The sequence below is a fragment of the Berghia stephanieae genome, chromosome 1, assembly GCF_034508935.2.
Source record: "Berghia stephanieae isolate SIO BIC M18660-M18661 chromosome 1, UCSD_Bste_1.3, whole genome shotgun sequence".
In the NCBI taxonomy this organism is placed as follows: Eukaryota; Metazoa; Mollusca; class Gastropoda; order Nudibranchia; family Aeolidiidae; genus Berghia; species Berghia stephanieae.
This window is the reverse complement of record NC_088360.1, coordinates 65,336,733-65,355,922: the sequence shown is the minus strand read 5'-3', so window position 1 is coordinate 65,355,922 and position 19,190 is coordinate 65,336,733. Positions and strand designations below refer to the sequence as shown.

The window sequence follows — 19,190 nt, the reverse complement described above, 5'->3', positions numbered from 1 at the left end:
GACGCTTATGTCTGGACCGGTTATTCGCAAATTTTGCTTTTGTGTTCCCCTTATCGAATCGAATTAATCTCTATTTTATCCGTTTAAGACAAAAGTAATTGTCTTATGGATCATTTTAAGGCGTATTGCCTATTCACTCTGCGTATTGATATGATACTTAAGTATAATTTAATTCTACAAAAATGCATACTGGTTGCAGATGTGGAAAAATCCATTTTCTTCTTTTCTCTTAAGTTTTTCTGACAAGATGATTTTGAACCATTGTGCTAACAATACTATACAAAAACTTTTTAAAATCCCTTGAGTCCATAAACTGGATGATGCTTTTTCTTGAAAAGTCTGCCTTAAACTGCGGGTGGTTGGATGGGAGCATCACCCTTGAATCATATACCTATGATGTTTGCATGGGTGTACGATCCGATAGTGATGTCGTTTCTTCTTCTCTTTACTAGCCTATCCTGCTTCTTTGGTTTGTGATTGTATTTTTGACAGGGGATATTTTTTTTCTGTAAATCTTCTGCCTGTTTGTTCTTGGTTATTTATAATTTAGCTTATGATATCTTTAGGTTATGATTTTGATTTACATTTGTACTATTTTTGTTAGATTGCTTGTTTTTTTGTTTCAGCGGTCTCTCATATAACCTCAATTGTGTTGGAAGAGACCTAAAGCAACAAACAAACAAAACTGCCTTAAACTGCATTTTCTTTTTAATGAAAAGCCTAAAAATTATATTGAAACAAACAGTTGAGTTTGTGACAGTGACTGCCTGTATGAGAGTATGTGTATGTTTGAACATGAAAGTGAAAGCGAATAGTAATAATAATAGTAGTAGTATTGCACCACTGCTCTTTCAGAGACCCTGTTGTCATCTTGAATCTGAATCTCACACAGCTACTAAGTAGCAGATGGGATCAGTTCTCATCGCAGAGAAACCACCCTATGTTTTTTCATTGTCCAAGTCGACAGCCCATCTTAAGCGAAGAGAATTCTTTTTACAAAATACTCAAAAGAAAAAGTAGGGAATATAAAGTTGACATGCACACCACAACCCACACTTACACACCTCGTCTTACCGCAAACTGATCATGTCGTGACCACAGCAAACTAGACTCAGAGCTGGGATCGTAATCCAACCTTTCCTTACCGTCGTGCCGATCTTAAATCCGATAGAGTAAGCGGTAGATACAATAATGATTTATGGATAAATTAGTAAACCGTACTTTCTGATTCGATACTCGCCTGTAATGAAATATTTCCCAAGAACTAGTCTTGATAGAGATTTAGATTAGTGGGGTGATGAAATGACTGTCAGTGGATTATCCGCAGACCTGCCAAACCTTCCCAGGATGAAAAGTGTATTCCATGACCCTAAAAAGTGTATTTTTAGGAAAAAAAAGTGCGCACTATAATATTAAAAAAATTATATAACAGCTAACATCAATCCCAAATCAAAATAAACTCTGATCTTCATCATTCAAGCAATCTCTAGTGATTACAAAATTATTGATTTATGGAGAAACTAAAACTTAATGGCCATTTAAAATTAGCATAAGGCTCAGAAATTGCAATATCAAAGGAAATTGCTTTCGAAACACTCAAAGAAATGACCAAAAGACCCTTAACATGTTGGTGGTAGTATTGATGCTAGTGTCAGTGGAAGAAGTGTTGGTTGTTGTAGCAATGGTGCTCTAGTGGTGGTAGTGGTGGTGGTGGTGATGATGAAGCTGTGGTGGCGGTGGTGGTAGAAGTTATGTGGTGGTGGTTGTGGCAGTGATAATGCTGTGATGGCAGTTGTAGAAGTGGGGATGTCATGATGTTGATGGTAAGAGGTGCTGATGTACCAAATGAAGTTGTAAAGGTGATATCTGCTAGCCCAGTACATCGGATATGAGAAAGTTTTGAGAGTGGTCTTCAATTCAATAGATGACAATTTGCAACAGTAGCAAGATATTTTCCATATATGTTATCTAATGATCCACCTCTCTCTCTCTCTCTCTCTCTCTCTCTCTCTCTCTCTCTCTCTTCTCTCTTCTCTCTCTCTCTCTCTCTCTCTCTCTCTCTCTCTCTCTCTCTCTCTCTCCTCTCTCTCTCTCTCTCTCTCTCTCTCTCTCTCTCTCTCTCCTCTCTCTCTCCTCTCTCTCTCTCTCTCTCTCTCTCTCTCTCTCTCTCTCTCTCTCTCTCCTCTCTCTCTCCTCTCTCTCTCTCCTCTCTCTCTCTCTCTCTCTCTTCTCTCTCTCTCTCTCTCTCTCTCTCTCTCTCTCTCTCTCCTCTCTCTCTCTCTCTCTCTCCTCTCTCTCTCTCTCTCTCTCTCTCTCTCTTCCTCTCTCTCTCTCTCTCCTCTTCTTCTCTCTCTCCTCCTCTCTCTCTCTCTCCTCCTCTCTCTCCTCTCTCTCCTCTCTCTCTCTCTCCTCCTCCTCTCTCTCTCTCTCTCTCTCTCTCTCTCTCCTCTCTCTCTCTCTCTCTCTCTCTTCGCAAAGTATGTAATATGCAGAGACAAGTTAAATACTTCTAAAAAAATCATTTTGAACCAAATACCGATTTTAAAGCTGCCCACTTTGTAATTCAAGACTCGTACAAAATAATAAAGAAAAAAAAAAGATCATTATAAATTTTATAAATCAAAATAGAGTAATTTAGTTATTATAAAGGGAAATAACCCATTTATGTTTAAGTTAATTAGCAATACAGTTTTTAATTGAAGGTTTCATAGTCAAAGATGTTAGTTCAATTAAATTTTCACTTAGAATTTTCTATTTAATAAGTGGCAAAAGTTTAAATGTGGTCTGAGACTATTTAAAGTATAAAACAAGCTTATATGCATAATTCTATGCAAATCCTCAAAAATGTATGAGATAAATATTGGTGAAAACCGGCATAATGTAAGCAACTGAAATGATAACTTTAGTGTTAAATGTGATGCATCATTCATTCAGAAACACAGTCAACAGTTGGTGTACGACACGTGTGTATCAATGCATCAAATGTATCATCAACATCATTCACATCACACATCTTTAAAAAAAAATCATATTTAATCCACGAAAATCGTAGCTGCGTAATCGGGGTCCAAAAATCGTACTAAAATATGATTAATCGTACTGGTTGGCAGGTCTGTTGTTTGCAGATAAGTTTTAAAGAAAGAGACACAGGGTGCTTTTGTTTTTCTGAATGAGTTCAGCGATGCCGAATACATACATGCCCAGTCCTACGAACTTTACGTAATTTTACGAATTTTAGACAAATTTCCTGGCCAAATACTAAATTTTACGGGAAATTACGAATTTTTAATTCTTAGTAATACATAATAATGATAAGAAGAACTACTACTACTTCTACTGCAACTACTATTACTACTATAATAATGATAATAATAATATTGTGGTTGTTCATACACAATTTCAGAAATTACAAATTTCCTTGTCAAATTACTAAAAATTGACATAAAAATTACTAAATTGAAGTTTTCAATTTGGCATGTCTGCAGATATTACTTGGCCATGAATTTGATTTTATTAAAAGTTAAGATGTTACATTACGTGCCGCAACATTAATTTTGATTTACCAATTTCTGATTTTTTAATTATCCAAAGCTAAATAGTAATAATATAGGTACCTACCCTATTTTATCCATGAACAAAAGATACTAAATTGGCATTGATTTAAACAAAACAGCACCAAACGATTGGGTATTTCTTCCTGAAGAAAATAAGACATATATCATTAAAGACATTGACATTTGAAGAGCTGGGTTACTTTGTTTTCCATTCTGAATTTAATTGCAGGGCCTTGGCCAATATCAAGGGCAGACTGAAAGGAGCACAAAAAGGTCACAGTCTATTAAAGAAAAAAGCAGATGCCTTGACCATGAGATTCAGATCTATTCTGAAAGATATCATTGATGTAAGTAGCTTTAATTTCACTTTAAAAGAGAAATCTAGACTTTTCAAGGTTCTAAATTTCATTCCAAATATTGAAACAATGAAAAGTTTCATTACTTCACATGTACAATTTGCCTCTATCTATAACGCTGTTAATATATCCAGATTTATGACATAAATTAATCATTACTATACATATGAAAACATCAGTTCAGGATAATAAAGATAAAAGAATGTGGGTTAAGCTCTGTACTCATTACCTATTTTTTGTTGTTGTTCTGTCCGGTATATATGCAAACAGTTTATACGCAGTGTTCGCGGCCACATGTATAAAAGGCAGCCACCTGCCATGGTGGCCAGCCTTCAGGGCTTACCATCATTTTTTCCTTTACTTTGTTTATGCATAACGCAGTCACTGCCGCTTATTTCTGGGACAAAAAAGGCCTTGGACTTGTATCAGTAAGGCGGCTAGATGATATCTCTAATTGATAACATTGAACCGTTCTTACTGGATTCAGGAGTATTACAGATGCCTTGAAACTGTCCAAATTAAATAAACTTCTTCTTCACACTATGTGCTAGTTGTTATCACAGTCCGGTGCTATCAACCTAAAAATGAAAAATTACATGGAAAATTACACGGTTGGTAGGTAGTATTTACTCTTCAAACAGACAAGCATGCCTTTGGCTTCACTCCATGAGGTGGTTTTACACCCCAGCCCTATGTTTTTCACCAATAACTTTTTTTAATTTTTTGAGCTAGAAAGTTTTAATTTTGTGTAATCACCAATTGTTATTTGAGATTTTTTAAAAGATATGTGATGTGAATTATGTTGATGATACACTTGATGCATTGATACACACGTGTCGTACACCAACTGTTTACTGTGTTTCTGAATGAATGATGCATCACATTTAATACTAAAGTTATCATTTCAGTTGCTTATATGATGCCGGTTTTCACCAATATCTTTCTCATACATTTTTGAGGATTTGCATAGAATTATGCATATAAGCTTGTTTTATACTTTAAATAGTCTCAGACCACATTTAAACTTTTGCCACTTATTAAATAGAAAATTTAATTGAACTAACATCTTTGACTATGAAGCCTTTAATTAAAAACTGTATTGCTAATTAACTTAAACATAAATGGGTTATTTCCCTTTATAATAACTAAATTACTCTATTTTGATTTATAAAATTTATAATGATCTTTTTTTTTCTTTATTATTTTGTACGAGTCTTGAATTACAAAGTGGGCAGCTTTAAAATCGGTATTTGGTTCAAAATGATTTTTTTAGAAGTATTTAACTTGTCTCTGCATATTACATACTTTGCGAGAGAGAGAGAGAGAGAGAGAGAGAGAGAGAGAGAGAGAGAGAGAGAGAGAGAGAGAGAGAGAGAGAGAGAGAGAGAGAGAGAGAGAGAGAGAGAGAGAGAGAGGTGGATCATTAGATAACATATATGGAAAATATCTGCTACTGTTCAAATTGTCATGTATTGAATTGAAGACCACTCTCAAAACTTTCTCATATCCGATGTACTGGGCTAGCAGATATCACCTTTACAACTTCATTTGGTACATCAGCACCTCTTACCATCAACATCATGACATCCCCACTTCTACAACTGCCGTCACAGCATTATCACTGCCACAACCACATCACTTCTATCACCACTGCCACCACAGCTTCATCATCACCACCACTAGAGCACCATCGCTACAACAACCAACACTTCTTCCACTGACACTAGCATCAATACTACCAACATGTTAAGGGTCTTTTGGTCATTTCTTTGAGTGTTTCGAAGCAATTTCCTTTGATATTGCAATTTCTGAGCCTTATGCTAATTTTAAATGGCCATTAAGTTTTAGTTTCTCGATAAATTTATAATTTTGTAATCAATAGAGATTGCTTGAATGATGAAGATCAGAGTTTATTTTGATTTGGGATTGATGTCAGCTTTTATATACTTTTTTTTTTATATTGCGCACTTTTTTTCCACATGTGCGGACAAAATACACTTTTTTTTCTAAAAATACACTTTTTAGGGTCATGGAATACACTTTTCATCCTGGGAAGGTTGGCAGGTCTGCTTACCATCCTTGACTGTGATATGTGTGAATTTGATCAACAGTAATAGTATTAGTATGTAGTAGTAGTAGTAATAGTAATAGTGGTAGGAGCAGAAGTAGTAGTGGTAGTAGTAATAGTACTAGTCTAGTAGTGGTTGTATGAATTGTTGTAGTTGTAGTAGGAGGAGGAGTAGTAAGTGCTATAAAAAAGGGAGAGAGAGATAGAGAGACATGGATCATTTAATAACATAATGGAAATTATCTTGTCACTGCTGCAAATTGTCATCTCTATTAGATTGAAGACCTTCAACTGATTTACTGGGCTGGCATATGTATATCACCATCACAACTTCATTTGGGACATCAGCATCTCATACCATCACCATCATGGCATCACCACGGTTACAACTACCATCACAGCATTGTCACTGCCACAACCACCACCACCACATCACTGCTTCCATCACCACCACCACTAGAGCACCATCGTTACAACCACCACCTCTTCCTCTTCTTCAGGCACTAGCATCAATACTACCAACATATTTGGGATCTTTTGGTCATTTCTTTGAGTGTTTCGAAAGCAATATCCTTAGATATTGCAATTTCTGAGCCTTATACTGATTTAAAATGGTCATTAAGTTTTAGTTTCTCGATAAACCGATAATTTTGTAATTACTAGTGATTGCTGCTAACGAATGTTTGAATGATGAAGATCGGAGTTTATTTTTGATTTGGGTTTGATGATAGCTTTTATGTAAATTTTTGTATTTTGCGCACACATGTGGACAAAATACTTTTTTTTTTTTTTGCTAAAAAATACACTTTTTAGGACCATAAAATACACTTTTCATTCTGGGAAGGTTGAAAGGTCTGTAATAATAATAATACAGACCTGCCGTTCATACCGATTAATCGGTATTATACCGATTTGCAAGACCTTTTTTTCGTATTTACCGATTTCCCGATTTACTTGCCGATCGTACCGATTTCCCGATCTGCATGCCGATCGTACCGATTTCACCAAGTGACCAAGGGCCCGCAGCCCTCCACCCCTCTCTTTTACGTTTACTTTGTGTTTTATGTTGCACATTAAAATTTTCAAGTCTCGTGAACTTTGACCCGTCCCGCGATACCTCGATAGATCACATGACGTAGCGAGCCTCTTTGTGATGCCCTCACACAGATAGAAAACACACACGGCGCGTTATTTAGTTTTCATTTCCTTTGTGAAGCGACAGCGAGCTGTACTGGTAAACCACCGCGGTCCCTGGCTTCTGACTCGTTACCAAGTGCCACCATCTTTAAATAAGTTAGTAGTCCGATTGCCAGATTGGCGTTGTGCGTGCCATTTTGGGTGTTGGGGAAAAATAAGGGGGGGGGGGGGGGGGGGAGGTTGTGACGCTTTGGTTAGTTTGAGTGACAAGTGTCAAATTGTGACACTTGGGATCGACCAAAAAGGTAAGGAGGCTATTAAAGCCTTATGTTTTCTTAATAAATATTGTTTTTACGTCTCATACTGATTTTTTTTCCCCAGATACTGATTTTTTTACAATGTCATACTGATTTCCTTTTTCGTGAAGTGGCAGGTCTGATAATAATAATAATAATAATCATAAAAGTTGGAGTAGTTGTAGTGGTCGTGGTAGTAGTAGTTCTTTTCATATTTTACTGTTTCAATGTTGGTGTGTAAAACCTACCCATGAGATATGAATAGGGTAACTCACATTTTTTCTTATCATTCGAGTAGAGGTATAAAACCACCCCACAGGATATGAATAGGAATGTGAAAATTGGGATAGTCATTATACGTGCCAAGAAAATGTGATATATTTATAAATCAAAAGATAAATTTAAATGTTTCAATCTCACATTTTCTTTTGTACTTATATTTTATCGAATTTAGACAAAAACTCAAGTTGGAAACGTGATGAAGTTGGCCCTTTTTTCTCTTGCTGAGGCTAAATTCACCACAGGTGACATTAATATCATCATTTTGCAAAATGTTCAAAAGGCGTCAGTGAAAGTGAAAAGCAAGAAGGAAAATGTTGTGGGTAAGTTTATTACTTTTTATTTCGAGAGACAAAGGTTGTTTGGTAAAAGGGTGTTTTACTGTTTGACTATGTTCTTTATGTTATATATAAAATGTCTTGAAATTTAAAGGCTTACTTCTTCAATCTCTTACTTAGTTTAGAGAGGAAATAAGTAGAAGGGGGGTTGAGACACATATATATATATATATATATATATATATATATATATATATATATATATATATATATATATATATATATATATATATATATATATATATATATATTATTTGTTCTCACCTCGTTTGTTTTACATATTCTCCTACTACCCAGAGTTCCTAGAGTCCTCAGAGAGGTTGATTTTAGGCGTCTGAGAGGAGTGTACATATAATCGGGTTAGATACAAATATGATACGAATAGTGCTCGGCATGTAACAATGGAGCGAATTATTATTGTAATATTTACCACGATGTTGGAGTCAGTCTACATCGATGATTCAGGCCTTTCAGCCATCGTCAGGACTGTGTGTTACATGAGTTTGGTTTGTTGTGTGTTGTTGCTTGTTGAAGTGGTTCCGTAGGTTTGTAGTTGATTAGTAGATGTTTTCGTCGATGTGGACAGTTGTTGTACATCTCATTTTTCGTGTTGAGTGTGGCTTCATGAGGGTGTTCTGTTTGATTATAGTATATTTTTCTTCTAGGCACAAGCTACATTGTTTTGATGATGGTGTGTATCCTGTTGCTTTAGATATAATTTTCCATGAAATGCTGTGGTCTAGTTTGTTGTCTTTTAATTTCCAAATATGTTCGCTGAGTTTTGTGGATGTTTTTTTGTTAGTGTTTCTAAAGGTTGAGGTGTGGAGGTTTTATCTTGTTTTGAAATTATTTTCCGTTAGTCCTACATATTTTTCCTGCTTGTTTGTTTTAGTTTCGGTGACTGGCTTGGTAAATTAAAGTTGATTCTTAACATTGTTTGTTTAACGGGCAATGTTCCTTATTTCTGCAGTTGCATTTTCTGGTGGGTGGGTTTTGCTCTTGTCTGTGGTTTTTTAAATATTTTTTTGTTGTGGCTTGAAATTATTTGTTCTATGTTGCGCATACATTACAAGATTAGCTTATTTTTATGGTATTCCTGTTGATCATTTTATGTAGCTTGTGGTATTTTGGAAAGTGTGTATCAATTAACTTCAGGAACTGCTGTCCAATGTTGTCATGAAGCCACACTCCACACGAAAAATGAGATGTACAACAGCTGTCCACATAGAAGAAAACACAGTGATGCCAAAACTCCGGTTTCACTGGAATCAACTCTGGTCTGGAGCAAAAAATTATTTCTGGGTTACGGGCAACTTCCATCAAATTCCGGTGAGGTCAGTTTGTTCCAAGAATACTCCCTCCCCCCTCCCCTCCAACCACCACATTATCATCACTACCAAAACTACTACAACCACCACCACTACATCATTATCACTACCACTAATACTACAACCACCACCATCTGGGTGGGTTCCTGACCTCCCATAGTGGTCATGGGAGTACATGCTGTGTCTTCTATCCCCTTATATCTGTTTTCCAATTGCTTTCTGTCTTTGTCCTGGAATGAGATTACTTGGTTTGGTCCTGGTCCTGGCCGGAGTCCTATCTGGGAGGGGAACAGTCAAATGCATAGTCATTGTTTTGGGAGATAATATTTTTTTCCTTGTAAATCATCTCTCTGTTATGTATTTTTATATTTGTCATTTTGAATGTATAGTGTAAGCATTTGAGTGTATTCCTCTTTGTTGGATTTTGTATTTGTGTCCGGATGAGACTTATAGATGATCTCAAACTAAGTACATTGGTGGTAAGCTCTTGGAATCAACATCTGATCCCTATTTGTTCCCAGTTCCCCTATGTCTTAATTTTTCTTGGGTGCTTTAATTGTAATTCTAAAACTTTTTACAATCCCATTTTCTTCCTTTTTACTGGCGCTGATATAACCTACATGTGTTGCAAGCGCCGTAAAACCCCTAAAAACAGCAACAAACAAACAAGCCACCACCACATCATCATCATCACTACTACAACCACCACCACCACATCATCATCACTACCACAACTACATCATCATCACTACCACTGCTACTACAACCATCACTACCGCCACCATTACAACCACCATCACTACCACTGCTACTGCAACCACCACATCGTCATCACTACCTCTACTACTTCAACCGACATCACATCATTACCGTTACTACACCACCACCACATCATCATCACTAACAACCACAACCATCAACACCACCACATAATCGTCACTACCACCATTACTACTACAACATCAACTGAACTAACACTACTACAACCACCACCACCACACCATTATCACTACAACTACAGCTACAACCCCCAGCACATCATCACTGCCACTACTACCACAACCACCACATCCAAATCGTCGTCTCTAACACTATTACTGTAACCACACCACCATTTTATCATAACTGCAACTACTACTACTACTACTACTACTACTACTACTACTACTACTACTACTACTACTACTACTACTACTACTGCTGCTGCTGCTGCTACTACTACTACCACCACATCATCATCACGACAACTAATACTACAACCACCACATCATCACTACCACTACTACTACAACATCATCATCATTACTACCACTACTAATACAACCACCACCACAACCACATCATCTCTATCACTACTACTACTACAAACACCACTACCAAAACATCATCATTACCACAACTACTGCAACCACCACCACCACCACATTATCATCATTACCACTACTACTATCACAACCAACACCACATCATCACCACTAGCACTTCTACTACAACCGCCACCACCACATCATCGTCACTACCACGACTACTACAATCACCACCACATCATCATCATCATCACTACCACAACTAATACAAGCACCATCACCACCTCATCACTACCACTACTACAACCACCACTACCACCACATCATCATCACTACCACCACATCATCATCACTACCACCACTACTACAACCACCACCACATCATCATCATCACTACCACTACTACTACAACCACCACCACATCATCATCATCACTACCACAACTACTACAAGCACCATCACCACCTCATCACTACCACTACTACAACCACCACTACCACCACATCATCATCACTACCACCACTACTACAACCACCACCACATCATCATCATCACTACCACTACTACTACAACCACCACCACATCATCATCACTACCACGACTACTACAATCACCACCACATCATCATCATCATCAATGCCCCAACTAATACAAGCACCATCACCACCTCATCACTACCACTACTACAACCACCACTACCACCACATCATCATCACTACCACCACCACCACCACATCATCATCATCACTACCACTACTACTACAATCACCACCACATCATCATCATCATCACTACCACAACTAATACAAGCACCATCAACACCTCATCACTACCACTACTACAACCACCACCACATCATCTTTACTGCCGCTGCTATTACTACTACAACCACCTTCACATCATAATCATTACCACTACTACTACAACTACAACCACCATCACCACCTCATCGTCATCACTCCCACCACTACTACAACCACCACCACATCATCATCACTACCACAACTACTACAAGCACCATCACCACCTCATCATCTTTACCACTACTACTACTACTACTACTTAAAAATTCACCCCATACACCGGAGCATACTCAATGTCTCAATCGTTTCTATGTTATATGTTTGTGTTGAGAATATTGGCTATTAAGCTTAACTGCTGGTCAAAATTATTCGCGATGGTGGTGTACGAACGAATCGGCGGTCTCAAGAAGTGGGTGAGAGAGGGATCTAGTAATGACTTTGAGTTTGAAACGAATATTTTTGTGTTCGTGGATAGCTCACACGGTAGAGCCACACTCTCACCTGCCAGGCGGAGTTGTCGTACCAATAAGGTCGCAGGTTCAAACCCCACCACCGCCGCGAAAAATTTTTATTCTCTATTGTCTTCTGGCACTTTTCTATTCACTTCATATCTTGTTGTTACCAACATAAGTGCCTGCTCCACTCACTTTTCTGAATTAAAAATTCACCCCATACACCGGAGCATACTCAATGTCTCAATCGTTTCTATGTTATATATATGTTTGTGTTGAGAATATTGGCTATTAAGCTTAACTGCTGGTCAAAATTATTCGCGATGGTGGTGTACGAACGAATCGGCGGTCTCAAGAAGAGTGGGTGAGAGAGGGATCTAGTAATGACTTTGAGTTTGAAACGAATATTTTTGTGTTCGTGGATAGCTCACACGGTAGAGCCACACTCTCACCTGCCAGGCGGAGTTGTCGTACCAATAAGGTCGCAGGTTCAAACCCCACCACCGCCGCGAAAAATTTTTATTCTCTTTTGTCTTCTGGCACTTTTCTATTCACTTCATATCTTGTTGTTACCAACATAAGTGCCTGCTCCACTCACTTTTCTGAATTAAAAATTCACCCCATACACCGGAGCATACTCAATGTCTCAATCGTTTCTATGTTATATGTTTGTGTTGAGAATATTGGCTATTAAGCTTAACTGCTGGTCAAAATTATTCGCGATGGTGGTGTACGAACGAATCGGCGGTCTCAAGAAGTGGGTGAGAGAGGGATCTAGTAATGACTTTGAGTTTGAAACGAATATTTTTGTGTTCGTGGATAGCTCACACGGTAGAGCCACACTCTCACCTGCCAGGCGGAGTTGTCGTACCAATAAGGTCGCAGGTTCAAACCCCACCACCGCCGCAAAAAAATTTTTATTCTCTATTGTCTTCTGGCACTTTTCTATTCACTTCATATCTTGTTGTTACCAACATAAGTGCCTGCTCCACTCACTTTTCTGAATTAAAAATTCACCCCATACACCGGAGCATACTCAATGTCTCAATCGTTTCTATGTTATATGTTTGTGTTGAGAATATTGGCTATTAAGCTTAACTGCTGGTCAAAATTATTCGCGATGGTGGTGTACGAACGAATCGGCGGTCTCAAGAAGTGGGTGAGAGAGGGATCTAGTAATGACTTTGAGTTTGAAACGAATATTTTTGTGTTCGTGGATAGCTCACACGGTAGAGCCACACTCTCACCTGCCAGGCGGAGTTGTCGTACCAATAAGGTCGCAGGTTCAAACCCCACCACCGCCGCGAAAAATTTTTATTCTCTATTGTCTTCTGGCACTTTTCTATTCACTTCATATCTTGTTGTTACCAACATAAGTGCCTGCTCCACTCACTTTTCTGAATTAAAAATTCACCCCATACACCGGAGCATACTCAATGTCTCAATCGTTTCTATGTTATATGTTTGTGTTGAGAATATTGGCTATTAAGCTTAACTGCTGGTCAAAATTATTCGCGATGGTGGTGTACGAACGAATCGGCGGTCTCAAGAAGTGGGTGAGAGAGGGATCTAGTAATGACTTTGAGTTTGAAACGAATATTTTTGTGTTCGTGGATAGCTCACACGGTAGAGCCACACTCTCACCTGCCAGGCGGAGTTGTCGTACCAATAAGGTCGCAGGTTCAAACCCCACCACCGCCGCGAAAAATTTTTATTCTCTATTGTCTTCTGGCACTTTTCTATTCACTTCATATCTTGTTGTTACTACTACTACTACTACTACTACTACTACTACTACTACTACTACTACTACTACTACTACTAGACCTGTAAATTCTCAGTCAATTATCTGAAATCAGTCAATTTGTCAAATTCAAATATTTAAAAAAGGAAAGAAAGAAAGAAATAAAAACGAAAGAATTCACAAATCGTAGTCGAATGACCGTAAAATAATTAGGAGTGTTCCACAGCGCTACGCATAGCTCATGGGGACCGTTTATATTAACGATGTATATATTGCCAAGACAAAGCGACGCTTTTTATAAAAGGCGTGTCTGAACACTTCCCTGGGTATTTTCACACATCCTTCGTTAAATTATTTTTTCACTTTCCAATCCGTCGTGATCCCAACTGTAGCCAATTTTAACTGAGCCACCGAGCGATAAATTTCACTGTTTCATCTAAGCCAAAATTGACCACATTTACCCTTCGAGTCTCAAAACTATGATAAAGTAAATTGCGAATGCCGCAAGTCCGTTAAGTAGACATCTTCAAATCGAAAGTTAGGATAGATTGCTACAAGCACATTTTGATTGCCTCACGTTGTAAACAAACTGGTTGACCGTTTCTTCACTGATTGAGTACCTGATTATAAGGAACAATGGTAAGTAGCCTAATTAATTCCCGTGCAAATCAGGACTTTTTCTGGCATTGTTTTGCTCAAGCCCAAGCGAGCTTGCTGTTTTGTGGCGATTTACCTTCATTTCGATTCTTTGAATTTTTCCACTACGCCTGCCGAAGTTTCTTCTTGATAATTCACTTCTACGTAATAATTCAGTGTATTGGCCTGAAGTCATATTTATTTAAGTTTTTTTTTCTCTGTCATTTACTGATTGAAAATCAAGTTTGCTCATTGCTACATTATTCTAATGTTCTCACAATGGCTGAGCTGTTCGTGGATCGCAATTCAGACTTGTCGAGCATCGATAAAGATGTGAGTCCCGTGAGTAATAAATTCAATTGGTCATGGCTAGAAGTTAAAGATAATAATGGTGATTAATTTTCTATGTCAAAAAAATTCCAGAGGCAGGAATATGACTTTGATGAAGTCATCTTTACCTATATGAATGACATGCTTATTTAGCATTCCTTCTACATCAAATTATGGCAGTCATACTTCCAGTAAGAAATAACACCCACTATTTTGATATATTGTATTTATCACTCTCCTCTCCAATGATGCCCTTATTTTAAAAAAAAATAATTGAATCTTCAGTTTGTCGAAGAGTTTCAGTCAATTTTTATAGAGCTCATTTACAGGTCTATACTACTACTACTACTACTACTACTACTACTACTACTACTACTACTACTACTACAACCACCACCACATCATCATTACTACGACTACTACTACAACCACCACATCTTCATCACTACCACTACAACCACCACTACCTCAGCATCATCACTAACACTACTACAACCACTATCACATCATCATCATCACTACTACTACTATAACAACCAGCAACACAACATAATCCTCACTACCACTGGTACTACAATCACTACCATTAGGTTTTTGAGCTTTACTTCATTTGAAATAAGGAAACTTTGGGATTGTATTTGGCATTGTGTATTATATATCATAATATAATTCGAATCAATTATCTATTTAGAACTTTACAATATTTAATCACAATGCCAAATCCCAATTCCCTTTTCTTGTGTGCGGAAATTCCTCTTTTGGCATTGAAATTCCTACGAGTGGTGTCCGAAATTCCTGTGAGCCAAATTTAAAGTTGGTGTCTCTGGAAAACATATACTACTCAACTACAAACCTACGGAACCATTTCAACAAGCAACAACAGACAACAAACCAAACTCATGTAACACACAGTCCTGACGATGGCTGAAAGGCCAGAACTCCAACATCGAGGTAAATATTACAATAATATATATATATTATTGAGTGATCCCATTTATATTTTCTGGGTGGGGATACTGACCTCCCATAGCGGGCAGGGAGGTACATACTGCGTCTTCTATCCCCTTATATCTGTTTTCCAACATGCTTTCAGTCTTTGTCTTGGAATTAGATTGCTTGGTCTTTTTCCTGGCCCTGGTCGGAGTCCTGGCTGGGAGGGAGACAGTCAAATGCATACAGTGCAGTCCTGATAATTCGAATTGGGTGGGAAAAGCAAATGACTTCTATTTATCAGAATTCGATTTGTCTCCAAACAAGGGAAATAACTAAACCTGACTCCAGGTATCAGGGTTATATTACTCAGTTACCTCCCCTGACAGAAGGGGGTTTCCCTCTTATCATTTACACTTACGGTACACCGATTAGATTGATGAGTTTTAGTTTTATTGTTTTGTTGTTTTTTTTTTTACATTGCGATTTTTTTTTTTTTTGGTGAGATCTTAATTTTTCAACTCATCATATATTTTATGAATAAGATCTTTACTTTTAAATTCTTTGTTAAAAAAATTTCCATTTCCCCTCTGTAGCACAGAGTAGTAGTTAACACTGCATGCTGTGTAGGCCCTCTACTTCTAGATCTAGATCCATCGATCAATAAAAAAAGACAGCACAGAAGAGAAAGAGAAACGCGTGGAGTGGGGTGTGGCCTATGATTGTTCGTGCTGTGTATTGGCCAGCTTGTGGTTATCACTGTGTGTTAGATCTATTTATAACCAACCCCCTTTGTTAGCCAGCGGCCAGCAGACCACAAGTTAGTCTTAGTGATGAGAGCGCGAGAAGGAGAGAGGGATGACGCGAGACAGCTGGTCAATTTGGAGAAAGAAGAGAGAGGGCGGGTGGGACGGAGAGGGAACAACACGCCATTACATGCCTCAGGGGTCTAGTTATTATTATTATTAGTCAGCTCAGTCATTAAAACGCGTGGGAGGGTGGATACGGAGAACAGGCAGTTCGTTATGACCTTCCAGAGTTTGTTTTTTTTAGTGATGGGCAAGCACTTGCACTTCGAAAAAAGAGAATAACGACTGTTCGAATTCGAATTAACCATGAATATTTTATATAGAAAAAGAAGAAAATAATTCATTACATCGTATTTTCTTCGATTTAATAGAAATTCGGTAAATCAGATTTCGAATTATCTGGACTGGACTGTAGTTATTGTTTTGAGAGATGATATTTTTTTCCCTTGTAAATCATCTCTGTTATGTATTATTATATTTGTTATTTTTAATGTATAATGTAAGCATTTGAGTGTGTTCCTCTTTGTTGGATTTTGTTCTTGTGTCCGGATGAGACTTATAGGTGTTCTCTATCTATGTACATTGATGGCATGCTCTTGGAATCTACATCTGATCCCAATTTGTTCCCACTTCCCCTATGTCTTACTTTCTCTTGGGTGCTGTAATTGTAATTCTAAAACTTTTTACTATCCCATTTTCTTCATTTTTACTGGCGCTGATATGACCTTGATGTGTTGCAAGCGCAGTAAAACCCTTTAAAACCTTTAAAAGAAAAAAACATTTATATTTATATATATATATATATATATATATATATATATATATATATATATATATATATATATATATATATATATATATATATATATATATATATATATATATATATATATATATATATATATATATATATGAGCCAAGGTCAAAAGGTGCCAATTTTTTTTCTCAAAATAAAAGTGACATAATAGTCCATTTATGTTTCTATATACGTAGCAAAAACCCTGTACTTCATGAATCAAAGGCCCTTTAGATAACTTTAAGGTCTAACGCAGCATAATATCGTCAACAATACCTATAGGTTGCTGGTGTCACCTGTGACCGGTGACACCAAAATGAGACAAAAAACTCTATAACCAAATGATTTTTGTTGAGTATCAAACTTTATTTAGTAAGTTATAGACAAAAGGACACAATCAACAGCAATTATAGTACAGTAATATTACCAACTATTGGAGAAAATGTTGCTTTTGGTGTCATCGGTCACAAGCAACATAGAATGCAAATATATTATTTCATAAAAATGTTTGTACATTAACAAAAACAAAAATATTGCATATGTTTATTACCAGCAATGTTCAGAAACTTTTGGAATAAAATGTTGGGAAATAATGTGACCAAAGCATATCTTATTTAGCGGCATTGTGTCACTTGTGACATTAGATCGATGACACCATTACTTATGTCACAAGCAATACCAAATTGCAATTTCGACAATATATCATTAATTTCAGTCAAACCAGTGTAATAACCACAGTTAAATATGGAATTTAATAATATTTCAGAAACCAAAGACTTCAAAAATAGAAATATACATGGAAATTAGAGCATCTGAATGTGACTTGTGACATAAGACCGGTGACACCATTACTTATGTCACAAGCAACACCAAAGCACACTTTCGTCCATAATATATCATTATTTTTAGTCAAAAAAGCACAATAACTTACTCTAAAATGAAATTCAATAATATTTTAAGAAACTAAATACTTTCAAATTGGAAATATACTTCGAAATTAGTAATACCATTGTTGCTATTACTTTGGTTAAAATTGGCACTAGAACGCAATTTTGCCTCAATAAATCAAGAATAGCAACTGAACACATGTAATATAGCCTGTTAAAATGTAATTCAATGACATTTCAAGTTTTGAAGAACATGAAAACAGAAATACATTAGAAACTTCAAACTTAAGTGTCACCTGTGACATTTTAACCAATGACACCGATGGTCACAAAAAGTACCAGAAGTCACACAAACACTACACAGGCGTTTATTGCTTTCAGTTTAGTTCGCCAGGTAAATCTAGCCAGTCTAGTGATGATGAGTCATAGTTTTACACTAAGAGAGGGAGATAATTTTTTCGCCGTTTTGATCGATTTTTTCTGAATTTCAAACTAATGTAGTATTGCCGTTATTAAGTGTAGCAAAAATATTTTTATACTACAAAACAGTTTATTAACAGAGTTTTCATTGATTATTTAATCATAATTATGATGTTGTTAAAAAGCAAGAGGGATAACCCATGAAATTGATACATAAATTTAAGTGAATTAAAAATTTTAAGAGAATATTTTAACATGTTCAACACTTAAGATTTTAAAACAAAGGTAATGGAAATGATGTTGAATATCTGTAGAATGTAGACATATAAATTTTATACCAGTAGATTGAGGCGTATTTGAGATATCAGTTCACCTGTACGTAAAAGTAAGGATTTTGAGTACGGTAAAATTGAAATCCAATCACAGCATTGTCTTAATAGAAATTTCTTAATAAACCAGAAATATAGTCAAATGTGATTCACTTATATTTATCCCAGAATCAACGAATTATAAGAATTCCATTAAAAATTGTTATATAAGGACATTCATTTAAAGACAATTTAAACCACTAAGAAAATCTTAAAGAGTTCCTATAATTTTCATAACCTTATTTTTGAGATATCCGTGCCCATTACTTTTTTTCATGTACTTGACTTGCACCTCTTTTAATTTGTGTGCCATATAGACTGCATATAGCACATCACGGGTGAAAGATTAGGA

At 36.7% G+C, this 19,190-nt stretch overlaps 1 protein-coding gene across 1 annotated transcript in view; it reads left to right on the top strand.

Moving 5' to 3' along the window:
* The window catches only part of LOC144979566 (V-type proton ATPase subunit D-like), a 58,178-nt gene that overhangs the window by 14,253 nt on the left and 24,735 nt on the right, over nt 1-19,190 (top strand). The window contains exons 2-3 of the mRNA XM_078926298.1: nt 3,784-3,901; nt 7,866-8,013. Of these exons, the coding sequence (XP_078782424.1) occupies nt 3,784-3,901; nt 7,866-8,013 (266 nt within the window). The remainder of the gene's footprint in view (nt 1-3,783; nt 3,902-7,865; nt 8,014-19,190) is intronic.